At 48.7% G+C, this 12,361-nt stretch overlaps 4 protein-coding genes across 4 annotated transcripts; 2 read left to right on the plus strand and 2 right to left on the minus strand.

The window, feature by feature from the left end:
• Window positions 1–119: 119 nt before the first annotated feature.
• FPOAC1_000655 (uncharacterized protein) lies at window positions 120–1,163 on the minus strand (the record flags this gene model as incomplete). Its single annotated transcript, XM_044845266.1, has 3 exons — window positions 120–784; window positions 838–1,062; window positions 1,127–1,163. 3 exons carry the CDS (start codon window positions 1,161–1,163, stop codon window positions 120–122), a joined length of 927 nt encoding a protein of 308 aa, XP_044711182.1.
• A 1,830-nt stretch (window positions 1,164–2,993) lies between these two features.
• Window positions 2,994–5,201, plus strand: FPOAC1_000656 (uncharacterized protein; the record flags this gene model as incomplete). The annotated part of the gene is made up of 3 exons (XM_044845267.1): window positions 2,994–3,047; window positions 3,102–4,055; window positions 4,098–5,201. The coding sequence occupies 3 exons, from the start codon at window positions 2,994–2,996 to the stop codon at window positions 5,199–5,201; spliced, it is 2,112 nt and encodes a 703-aa protein (XP_044711183.1).
• Window positions 5,202–5,927: 726 nt separating this feature from the next.
• RPS8A (ribosomal protein S8A) lies at window positions 5,928–6,611 on the plus strand (the record flags this gene model as incomplete). The annotated part of the gene is made up of 2 exons (XM_044845268.1): window positions 5,928–5,991; window positions 6,055–6,611. The coding sequence occupies 2 exons, from the start codon at window positions 5,928–5,930 to the stop codon at window positions 6,609–6,611; spliced, it is 621 nt and encodes a 206-aa protein (XP_044711184.1).
• Window positions 6,612–7,226: 615 nt separating this feature from the next.
• On the minus strand, window positions 7,227–10,530 carry FPOAC1_000658 (uncharacterized protein; the record flags this gene model as incomplete). Its single annotated transcript, XM_044845269.1, has 5 exons — window positions 7,227–7,289; window positions 7,347–8,288; window positions 8,344–9,557; window positions 9,615–9,942; window positions 10,039–10,530. The coding sequence occupies 5 exons, from the start codon at window positions 10,528–10,530 to the stop codon at window positions 7,227–7,229; spliced, it is 3,039 nt and encodes a 1,012-aa protein (XP_044711185.1).
• Between the last annotated feature and the right edge of the window lie 1,831 nt (window positions 10,531–12,361).

The following is a 12,361-nucleotide window of genomic DNA, read 5'->3' on the forward strand; positions in this document are numbered from 1 at the left end:
CAAATCTATGCACTGTATCTACACCCACACATGACACCATTTTTACCCAGCTATTCATTAGCCTGGCTTATCTATCCTTCCAAATCCACGCCTTCATCTGCAAACAACTTTTTGTTTGCTTACAGAAGACCAGGGAAGATGACAAAGCGCTTCTTCTTGTATCGGTCACCGAACTCCTTGCGGTAGGCACGCTCCTTGCCCTTGGCCCAGCTGATCATCTGCGCCGCACCAATGGAGATGAAAACAGCGACAGTCCAGTCACGGCTGACAATGATGATTCCAATCCATGCAAGTACCTCGTACAAGTAGTTGGGGCAAGTAACGATGTTGAAGCCGTAGCCAACAGGGATCTTGCGCTCAGTACCACCAGTGGATCGCAGAGAGGAGAGATATCGGTGAACAAGGGCGTTCATGAACTCGCCGAAGCAGTACAGAGCAACTCCAACAGCGTCGATGGCAGGCATGTCGGCCTTGGCAGCGAGCGAGTTGGGGTTATAGATGGAGTAGGCGCAGGCAACACCAGAGACGGCCCAGTAGAAGAAGCTGTTCTTGAAAATGTTCTTCCAGGGCATTGTGTTGGCGGAGAACTTATGGACGAAGAGAGTCTCATACTCGCGCTTGACGAAGTGTAGCATGATCATAGCGAAAGTAATCCATTGGGTCTGGGACATGTCGCCGTCTCCATTGCGGTACAAAAGTGGGCGGGCTGCGACGAAAAGGGCATGGAAAATGAGGGGACCCAAGTACTCGACGACGAAAACGGTTCTCCAAGGAATTTGGTGGCCTGTTGCACTGGTTAGCAAGTCTTTGGTTGTCATTGTGCAAGTTGGTGCCTACCCATATCCTTGATGAGGACCTCACCGGCCGCAACTACGGCAGGCTCATCGACGAGGCGAGCCCTGCGGTTCTTGAGGGTCTTCTTGGTAGTGGGATCATAGACACCAATACGGTTGTGGTCACCGAGCTTGGTCTCCTTTGCGATCAGTACCTTGAGATCCTCGACGGTGGTGTCGGGTTGGACCTCGATCGACTCTGGGAGGTTCTTGATGGGTTGCTTCGGAGCTATATAGTGTTAATTACCAGGACAGACAGGACAGCGGTGTTGCGTTTAGGGGTTGAAACGTACAGCGGTTGGTGATGGTAAGAGTCCTTAGAGAAGCCATATTGATCTTGTTGTTCTCAGACTACCTAAACAAGCTTGACAAAAATGGAGGAGAAGTAGCAAGATATCAATCATGCAATGGGGTCGGATGTTGAGGACAACCAAGAAATAATTGCTGGCCTCCGTGTCGTCAGGGCGAGATTAGATTAAGTAGGTAGGTACGTACCTTTTTTTCTTAGCTCCTGCTTCGTACGATAGGTTAGTACTAAGGTACGGACCTCGGTTTGGGTCTTTTTGGTGGGGGTACTAAACTTAGGTATTCCCCTGTGACCCCTGGAATGAAATCCTTCTACTTTGTTGGGAAGAGGTTGATTGGTTCTGTCACTTACACCAGATCCATGTCTGTAAGCTTGTGATAGTTGAGCCTCATGAGTACCGAAAAGGGTGTAGACCAAGCTGACATAGTTATTTCTAATATAGTACACTTCTTGATCCTGATAATTGGTTCATCTAATTCGACATGGTACTTGTTAAAACTTGTATGGTTGGTTGTTCGAGGAGAGTTGTAAGGGCAAAGAAAGAAAAGAGATGGCGTCTCATTTGGATGAACTGATGATCATTCAGTAATCAGATGGTCAAGTAGAGTGGAACACTCTTAAAAAAAGTAAGCCTCGACATAATATGGTTCTTAATACTGCACCTCCTACCTACCTATGTTTGATCTGAAAGGCAGATTCATGTTCATACACGAGACCTTCATTTTGCCTCTTGACTCTTCAATTACAGTAAGTCATAGACAATGGAGCATATTAGGATGATTCCGTGGACTCCTGGAGTCATCAGAGTACATTTTGTTGGCGACGATATGATGTTTTAAATTGTGGCCTTGTCGGTAGTCACACTCGATAGAAGATGCCATACCAAACTCTTGTTGCGGAGGCTGTTACTGAATCACTGATCGTATGTCTATTGATTTAGAACTGGTATCAAGTAGCCTAAAAAATATTAAGAAAACAGACTGCTGCTGCCTTGATTAAATAATGATCGGGATCGCCCAGCACACCAACCTCATCACCTTCGGCCACCTCAAGATCCTCTCTACTCACTCATCTCTTTTAACAGCTTGGCATCTCTACTTTCCCTCTTCTCTTCTCCCATTTGCTGCACCTTTTGAAGCTCAAGATTGGTCATATCCGCCTTGTATCAGTCAGGCACGGCGGTTTGTTTACTAGCATTTCACTGGCAGCTGGCGATCGGCTGCACACGCATTCACATCCAAAGCCACACGCGCATGCTTCGCGCCTGGGTTTATAATTTACTTCGCGACTTCAGTACTAAATATTTGCTATACGCGTCGAGCCGAAGTTGTCACTTTTTATATTGGTTCAACGACACTGCCCGTCCTGCCCACCCAAGCCACCCTAATCAACTCGACTGTTTGCTCTTTGTTTAGATTCTGAACTCGGATTTTCTGGGTAAGGGCATGCATCTCATAATAAATAATAACTTCAAACTAATATGATTACTTCTTCAGGTTTATCGTAGTGCTCTGGACAACAAAAATGCAACCAAAGCCAAGCACCTAACCATCTACTCGCATATTATCCAAGCCTACCAAGCACGTTGTGCCTACCCGAGGCCCAAAGAAAGCTTCGCCTCTCGACTTTGTAGCAGTATCTCTCTTCGCAATATCACATGTGTCTCAGGGTTGGCAAACATGAATCCTTGCGCGCCCACATTCGTACCGACCTTGGAGGATGGCTCTTCTAACGAGGACGATCCCCTACCTCTGCCAGCGAAAATACATCATTCAGCTCAGAGTGTCCACCTAAAACCACGTCAGAGCATAGAACTTCCTTCAATCACTATCGACCCGGATAAATATGACACGATGTTCCCTGCCCTTCAGGGAGTCGATGGGCGAAGTGTTCGAAGCCCAAGACTGGTAGAGAAGCGACAATGCAAGAATACCGAGACATCCAAGCTGACAAGAGGCTAGGTTCGACGATCAAACTCAGTTGGCGAAGAACAGACAACCATTGAGTACGAGAGGTCTGAGAATCAGAAGACTGAGAGTGAAAGTAGCAAGGTCGATGGTGAGAGTGTCAACTCTTCTTCTGCAGAGGTAGAATACCTCAAACCAACTGTCTACACCCCGAAGAAGTCACTAGAGTGTCTCAAACCTACGGTCTACACTCCTCCAACTTCGTCTCGAGAGAGCCATCGAGCAAGATCTGGCGTGGCCAAAAGAACTGCGAGATCGACAAATTCCAGAAGCAGGACCAGATCCCCCAGGCGTACATGGAGACCCCCTACTCCTCATCCAGAAGGCAAGCCACGAGGACTGAAGTCTCATCGTTCAACTACCCCTGTCAACATGCCAACACGATATCTGCCTTCTGCGCCTTTCCCGCCCCTTTCTTACAGCCAGTGTTACCCTGAATACCACAGTCAAGTACATCAACATATCGACTACCAACCATTCGTGTCGCCGCACATGCCGCCTCTTATGGTACCATCCATGATGCCGTTCGCAGCCTGGCCTATGCCTCCAGCTCCGTGGCAGATGCCCTTGGCTCAGCCTCCGAATACCGGGTGTCCCCCCGATTACGAATGTCAGTTCGAACGTGTATATGGACCTCTGCCCAATGAAGATGGCGGTGCACTCTACGGACCGCTTCCTCCACAGGCTTATCTCCATCCTCAGCAGCAATCTCGGCCACAAATACAGCATCAGAGCCAGTTAGGAACAGAGTACGATACGCAGGAGCAGTCTAATTGTCGTTCGTCTACCGAGAAGGATGATCGAAGCCGCCCATCTCATATCAGGTCGGTCAAAAGCCACCATGGGCAAAAACCAAGCATGTCGAGTCCCATTCTAACCGCCAATGGTCCTTCTGGTGCCACACACTTGAAAACGCAGGTTGAAAAGATTAAGCAGGAGAGCAGAGGTGTATCGGCCATTCCAAACAACGACAAGTATCCTGATATTTAGATGATGTCGGTGCCTGCTGGTAAAGACTGCCAACTTCTCGGTGTTGTTTGCAAGGATGACACCAAGCGGGAGCAGATCGGCAAGGAACTTCGAGAGGTTGCTGAACAAACCAAGACCACCGGTTTCATTCCAACACGACAAGTTAAATCTGCGCAGGGTTCTCCCAGCGCTTTGAGAGCTGCCAAGATCAACATTAAACGGGAGAACCAAGCTCATTCTCAGGAAAAGTCTCGAGGTATAGATCAGAAACCTAGCACCCCGCCCCAGAACGCTCCCACAGGCCCAGCTTCTACACGCACTTTGGGTCAATTGTTCAGCGCAACCGTGAAGAACACATTGAACCTAAATGGATCCGAGTCTGGCGCTTGGTCTCAATCCAAAAGTTGGACCAGTTTCGCTACAAAGGAGCGCCAGGCCTTTCAGAAGATGGTGGCTAACCTGCGCTACATGAGCGCTGACCAATCCCCATTTGTTCCTCAAAGCCCGGCCGAGCTGACGGCTTTCAAAGCTGCCCTGGCGGAATCAAAGACGAAGAAACTTGGACAAAAGGTACAGCAGCGTCTTGCGGAGACCAGCGCCAAAGATGTTGAAGGCACCAAGGATAAGAGCGGACCCACGATGAAACTCTTGGGTGGTAAGAAATTTGAGGACCATCTTTCACCTGTTTTTGCAGCCGTTAACTGCTTCAACAAAGCACGAATGATGCCACCTCATGGGGCCGAGTGGCCGTCCTTTGCAGAACTGAAGGAAGAGGGAGACAAACGTGCTAATCGGGAGGGCCGATGTTTGCCTCTTCCTCGAATGGGTTTTGTGGCTCACAGATTCTCGCACTGGGATGATGAAGCTTATGACTCGGATGGGTCAATTCATTGGGACAAGAAAGTCGTCCAACTTAAACTCGGTTCTCTTTGCCCTGTCACCGGGCACGAGCCTTCTATACTCCCATCACCTGAGCTTCAAACCGACGAGGCTCCGTTCTTACCTTCTGATTTGCTTCATGATATTGACATGGTCGGTATCGAGAAAGAGGAGAATGAGGAGGAGAAAAGGGGTGGAAAGGGTTCGAAGGAGAAGAAAGCTGAAAAGAAGGAAATTTCAAAGTAGGCTTCGGGCGGGAATGACACCAATGCAGTCATGAACGAGCCTGTCAATCCCATGTCTTCTTAGAGATTGGATCTGTCAGCGCCAAGTATTCACTCGGTTGCGCTTTGGACAGACATTGAGATTTCAAGAGGATTAGTTCTGGAAGATTCTGCTCATTGTTGCTATCACATTTGAGAGACTTCAAAGATTGGAGGCTGAGGTTTTAGAGATAGAGAAAAACATTATGTATTGAAATAAACAGAACGAAGTCGTCGCGCAACAATCACCTGAGAAATAGCCATAACTGCACTAACGCATCACAAAAGAAGTCCCAAGATTGCCCGCTTGATGATTGCAAGCTCAGTGTTGTGCTATTGGTCAACGACTCAGGAAGTGGGGTTAGGGCTTTCAACACCTCGGAGTGGAACATCCCCAGTTCCGAATTACCGAAGGTGCACATACTCACAGGAATTTGGCAATCTAGACTTTGACCCTCGTTCCGCCAAAAAAGTTCACTCTTACGACCATCCGCCAATTCGATTGCCTGGTGAGCGCCAACATCATCAGGTAGGTTGCCAAACGACGAGAACAAGAGACAAATTCAATACGCGGCGCTGCTCGACGATATCTTCATCTCGAATATCCTGCTCATTGAGTTCCTCTGCCCTTCTCTTCTTCCCCCGCCTTGAAAAAAGACGACTTGGCTAACCATTTGGGATTTTTCCTCCCATCACAGAAACCGCAATCATGGGTATCTCGCGTGACTCTCGACACAAGCGCTCCGCCTCCGGTGCCAAGCGTGCCTACTACAGTGCGTAATAATTCCGAAAGCCCGTATGATCCTTTGGACATACGTTCTGACCTTTCACAACAGGGAAGAAGCGCGCTTTCGAGGCTGGTCGCCAGGGTGCCAACACCCGTATTGGCCCCAAGCGCATCCACACCGTCCGAACCCGAGGTGGTAACCACAAGTACCGTGCCCTCCGTCTCGACTCCGGTAACTTCGCCTGGGGTTCCGAGGGCCTGACCCGCAAGACCCGTGTCATTGCCGTCGCCTACCACCCTTCCAACAACGAGTTGGTCCGAACCAACACCCTCACCAAGAGCGCCGTCGTCCAGGTTGATGCCGCTCCCTTCCGACAGTGGTACGAGGCCCACTACGGTCAGGCTCTTGGCCGAAGACGCCAGAAGGCCCAGGCCGCCAAGGAGGGCAAGACCGAGGAGGAGGTCAAGAAGTCCAACGCCGTTGAGAAGAAGCAGGCTGCTCGTCTGTCTGCCCGCGGCAAGGTCGAGAGCGCCATCGAGAAGCAGTTCGAGGCCGGTCGATTGTACGCCGTTGTTTCCAGCCGACCCGGCCAGTCCGGCCGTGTCGATGGTTACATCCTGGAGGGTGAGGAGCTCGCTTTCTACCAGCGCAAGCTCCACAAGTAAGCTTGTCATTAAAAGCTGGTGAAGGAAGGAGTGTTGGCCCCTGGTATGGTGTTCAAGGATTTCTCACTGTCTCATGGTTAACGACAGAATGAGGTTAACATAACGCATCGGAATGGGTCCTTAAGGAAAGGAATAAAAAATTTTCTTGCGCTGAATTTAATGTCATGATCAAGCTCTCTTCAATTGCAAAGTGTGACTTGTGATTTATTCTTCCGTCTATTAAACTGTACACCGTACGGGTTTGTAACCAGAGTATCATTTCCTTACGCCACCTTGCTAAATTCAGTCTAAAGACTGTCAAAGAAAAAATTAAAAACTTGCAAACTTCGCCTCTCATGTCTACACAATGTCGTTGTGTTGGGCGGATGGATTTAGATCATAAATATTTGTGTGGGGTGGCTGAAAATGATTGTGCCATCGTCTTTTCTCCGGGTTTACCATCATTACGACATGCCTGGTTCGCCATGTCCAGTTAACGAACCACCAAATACCTAGGCAATAACCAGCCAGCTTGTCATAAGCTAAAAGAATCGGCTAAACAAGAATACTTTATACATGAAGGATGGTCAGGGACCAAATAACCAAACAAGGTCGTGTTGCGTTGAAAAGACATGTCTATGCAAACTGACGTTTCAAGTCAGTCCACTTGCGGTTGAGGGTCTCGTGCTGAGAGTTGATCTGGGAACAACATATTAGTAACTTATCACGGTGTGTTGGAGCAATAGAGATACTCACCTCTGCATATCGCAGCTTGGTCTGAACCAACTCTTCTTCTAGTTCGCCCAGTTCCTTCTCCAGTCTCTGGTTCTCCTCATGGACATGCATATTGCGTTTCATCAAATCATCACGCTCGAGTTTCCATTTTTCTTCGAATTCCATCGGTTGCTTCTCGATGACAATCTTCAACTCGCGGACCTGGCCTCGCATGCTATCATTCTCATCCTTGAGCTCCTGGTTTTCAACCTTGGTATGCACAAGTTCTGTTGCTAGATCGGCCTGTTCACGATCGCAAGCTTCAACTCTCTCCTCCATCTTCCGGAGCCTGATAGAAATGTTGTGATTGGCTGAACGAAGTTCCATGAGTTCATTCTCGCGGTCTTTCTCGGCCTTGGTCTTCTCTTCCCATTCAGTGCTATAGGCTTTGAGCATCTCTGGGGTGATATGGACTTCACAAGCATCTTTGACGAGCTGGTCTGCACGGTAGACTTCTTTATCCATACTGGAACTTGAACTTCCAAAGAATCCATTCTCCAGAAGGCTGCCCTGGCTGGGATCCTTGTCGATATACACGTCAAAGAGCTTATCCTTCAAGTATGTGGTGAGCTGCTGCATATCAGACAACCCTAGGAGGATGCTGGCATTCTTCTGCATGAGAACAATACCAAAGCGCAAGATCGCCGACAGGCCCTCGGAGAAGATCAAATCATAAATGCGGAGAACCAATTGGAGGGGGAATCGATAGGCAAAGAGCGTCAAGAACCACTGCGTAGCGTAAAGGTGAGGCGAAATCCCCTTTCGGTGGAGATGGCAGTAGAGTGCTGGCTCAAAGTCTTCCAACAGGCGCTCAAACTGATAAAGATGCATGTGCAACCCAGGCATATCCTGGATGAAAAGATCTCGTAGCTTGTAGTGGTTCATCAACCGCACCAAAAGACAGAAAGCTTCTTGCTCGGGCATCTGGAGCTGTGTCAGTATTATGATTTAAATAAATCGACAGAAACGCGATACTTACGTTGAATAACAAAGGCATGATAAGGAAGTTCATGCCTTGGGCATATCCAACACCTTCGTCGAACAGAGCATATGCTTTGCAGACACCAAACAGGCCCTCTTGAAGCCCGGCAGCAGCTGCATACTTAGAATAGCTTGTGCGAGCACCAAGATCACGACGAATCGTCTTTTCAAGTTTTTGCAACGAAGCAGCATCCTCTTTGTCCTTTCGCTTTTTCTCAGCCGCGGCCGCAGCTTGAGCCTTCAGGATTGCCTCTGCATTCTTCTCGTTTGGAGGAGAAGACGGACCATTGCCTGAATTGTCTGAGTTAATGGAGGAAGCGGAAGACGCAACGGCATCTCCGCTGTGAACACTAAGGTTTCCGTTACTTAACGAGCTGGCGGTTGTGCTGTGACTGTTGCGGTCCTTGCTCTTATCTGTGCCTCGGGTCGCCAAATCTTTGTATACTAATTCGAGATCGTCATTCTTACTGTCAGCCAGCACCTGCCATACAACACCGCGGATGGCGCTAGGAATGCCGGTTGCAATCGCTTTGTTGAGTTCCTCGGCGCTTGTGCGAGCCACAGCAGTTGGCCCTTCACAAACAACAGATTGCCACAAGTCCCAGTCGACTTTCTCCTCTGAAATGGCAGAGGGGCCGGCGTTAACCCCGGAAACTGTACCTGGCGCTAGGCCAGAAATGGGCTGCGGGACAGGAGACGACGGGGGTTTGTCTTGAGTTTGTCCATCATCGCCAGGCAAACTAAGGCCAAGTGCCCCGTCATATTTGACATTCTCGCCGCCTGCCAACGCACGAGCAGCCTCTTCTTGTTGTCTTAGTTGCTTGAACCTGTCTTGCAAAGTTACCCGTTGGACAGGATCGCCAGTTAGCGAGTCTCCGTCCTTCTCTTCCTCGAGTCGACTCAGCATCATTTCGGGGTTGCTGGCGAGGGTAGCAATAGAACCACCTGTGTTTCTTCGACCAGTAGGAGGCGGTGGGAGGGGAGGTTCTCTTTCTTTACTCGAGCTTCGAGAAAGCCAAGAGAAGGGGCTTGTTAGCTTTCGACTAGGTGGTGGCGGAGGCTGAGGCACCGGTGGGGAAGGCGCAAGTGTAGCTGTCGGTGGCACTGGGCTTTTTGCAGGCTCCGCGGCAGGCGACCATGGCATAGAAGGGAGAGAGATGCTATTCAGTGAAATTGTTTTGCTGCTTGGCTTTGGCGGGAGGTCTTTTGGTACTTGTAGTATGTCAGCATGTTTCATTTGACAAAAAGATAACTAGGGATTTGCCGTACATGGAGATGGGGGCGTATCGTCGTCAAGGCTGACATTATCCAGATTCAATGTGCTGGAGATACGCGATGAGGCCACTGATGGTTTCCGTCGCGATTGCCTTTCTTGGATGCTGCTTGCAATGCTACCAGACTCAGAGGCAGTTGCCTTGTGTTTGGCGAAACTGGGCTCCTGGATATCCTCTCGAGTGTACGACTCCTCAGACCGCCGATCAGCTTGCTCTTCTGTTGAACTGCTGGGAGCTTTGACATGCGAGATGGTTCGTTTGGTAAGTGAACGTGTAGGGGATTGCGCTACAGCATCTTCAAACTTATCGTCTGCGTCGGATGCCTAATGTATTCGGTTAGTATCCGAATGGGATAAGGGATGCAATTTGTTGTATGACTGGCACAGCAGTGTTCGAGAAAGGAATGTGATAAGACCTACCGACACACTGTCGTCAGACTCCATGCCAGACGAGAGTCTCTTGATGTTGGTATCGGTCTGCGATGGCTTCTCCTCTGGCTTCTCCTCTGGCTTCTCCTCTGGCTTCTCCTCTGGCTTCTCCTCTGGCTTCTCCTCTGGCCTCTCATTCACTGTCTGATGTTGCTTTTTTTCAGTGTCATCGTCAGAGTCGTCCTCGCTACTATCTTCAAACTTGTCTTCAAGCTTTTCCTCAAGCTTCGTTTCAAGCCTCTCTGTTCTCTCGTCGGGCTTTTCATTGGTCTCTTCCTTGTCCGGTTTGTCCTCCATCTCAACCGGTATTTCTTGCTTGTCTGGTGTCTCTGGTATATCCTTCTTCCCCTGTACTTCTGGTGCATCGTGCTTCTCTCCTGTGTCCTGTGTTTCCTGCTTCTCTTGCTTCTTTATCTCTGGAACGGGATCGGGACCGGTGTGCGATTCGATCACAGGCGAAGCGACTTCCTGCGGTTGCGACATGGTTGTGGATGTTGTTGTCGTCTGAGATCGGAGTGGGAGTTACAGTCTTCGTGTCAGGGATGGGAACGATTATCTGGCTCCTTCGAGCTACCTTCCATATACGAAAGTCGGATGTAGGGAGCAGCTTGTGCAGAAGGGCGCCAGGTGTCAGGGAAATTGGAAATCGAGAGACTGAGTACTGCGTCCGGCGGCAGAGTAAATGGAAGAATGCCAGAGGCCAGCTGTTGGCAGAAATCGAATACAAGGGGGATGTTGTGGCGCTGATGTTCTGGTTCTGGTTCTGCCCCTTACCACGTCGACAGTGGATGTGGAACTCGCATAAGAACTGGAAGCTCGCAAGGGTTTTGTTGTGACAGTGAGGCGCTGATGGGGCTGCCAAAAATAAACGAAATGGGGTCACCGACAGCGAGGTTGGCGTACCTGATGAGCAGCAGTTCTTCAGGGCAGCTCAGAAGAAGAGGTGGAGTACAGTGGTCGGGTGCCCTGAGTACCGAGGGGTAACGGACCTTAAGAATGGAGCCTATTTTAGGGGCGCCCTTGAATGTGTAATTTGGTGTCAGAAACGTCAGACGGGGTTACTTGGAATGGAGATTAGTCTCTGCTGCACAGCCGTTTTAATTTTGTCGTGCTATGACTGGCCTTGTCTGGAATTCAAATTCAACCCATTTCGGTTGGAGGCTTGCCAGTCTTGAGAGGCAATTTGATCCTGCCCCAGCCAGGCGCCAGGGTATTCCAGGGATGCATAATAGCAAGCATCATGTTTATACATGAATGATTTGGGGTGGTGTTAATTTCCTTCCAAATATTTGCTGGTATATGCATGGCTTGCATTTGTGTACACAGCTAGGTCGTCTATACAGCTTTGGTAGTTGATTGTAACACAGAATCTCTCTCTCCAGTCGATCAATACGTTGCGGCGTGTGACGATGGCTTTGTTCACAGCCAGACAATAATCTTTGCAGGTTATTAATATCTTTACCAGCTTAGGTACCTAGTGACAGCTATCTACCCCTCCTTCTCCCCAGTATTCTAGTCCCAGTACCCTAAATATAACCCTTCTATAAGACTTTGCGTCAAGATCCGAGTTACACCTTTCGGTCTTAACTGACAAATTAACTCATGTTTAACCTCCCTTTTTCCCAATTTTTCTTGGACACAAACCTACTCGAGATAACAACGGGTTTCTGTTTAGTATCCAACACGCAATGACTTTGTCGATTTAGAAAGGATAATCCATTATATGGCGGGGTTTATGATAACTTTGTTTCACGAGTGCTGCATGGCGTGGATCCAGAGCTAACCAATAGGAACTTCAAGGTGCCTGTTTCAGAGGTTGTCGAATCCCTAAACTAACGGATATTCATAAGATCGAGAATAGGTCGTTGAACATACCTTACCTTAGTACCTTTACTATTACCTTGACATTAAGTATTTGTACAATCCAGGTCACAAAACGTAAATAACGTCATCAATGGTCCAAAAAGATATAGACTCTTCTACCGTTTCGTCTAGCCTCTTAGAAGTCAAGTTTATTGTGTCCTCAAGCGTTGATAGGCACAGTCGTGATCAGCATACGCTTTTCTGTCAGATTGAGAGAACCTTGCTCAAAAAATCACCATGAGGCTGAGTGTAGTCTAACACCCCCAAAGACGTCACCATTATCCTGATGTGAGTTTGCTTAGACTAAACTACAAATAGCAGATTCATTCATCAACCATATAACAAAGAATTTGAGGATATCCAGAGATTAAAACATCCGGAAACTAAATTGCTGTTATTTACATAACTTAACGTTCTACTCGGATTGACTCGGGCTAGATGTATCTAGGTG

This window comes from Fusarium poae, chromosome 1 (genome assembly GCF_019609905.1).
Source record: "Fusarium poae strain DAOMC 252244 chromosome 1, whole genome shotgun sequence".
In the NCBI taxonomy this organism is placed as follows: Eukaryota; Fungi; Ascomycota; class Sordariomycetes; order Hypocreales; family Nectriaceae; genus Fusarium; species Fusarium poae.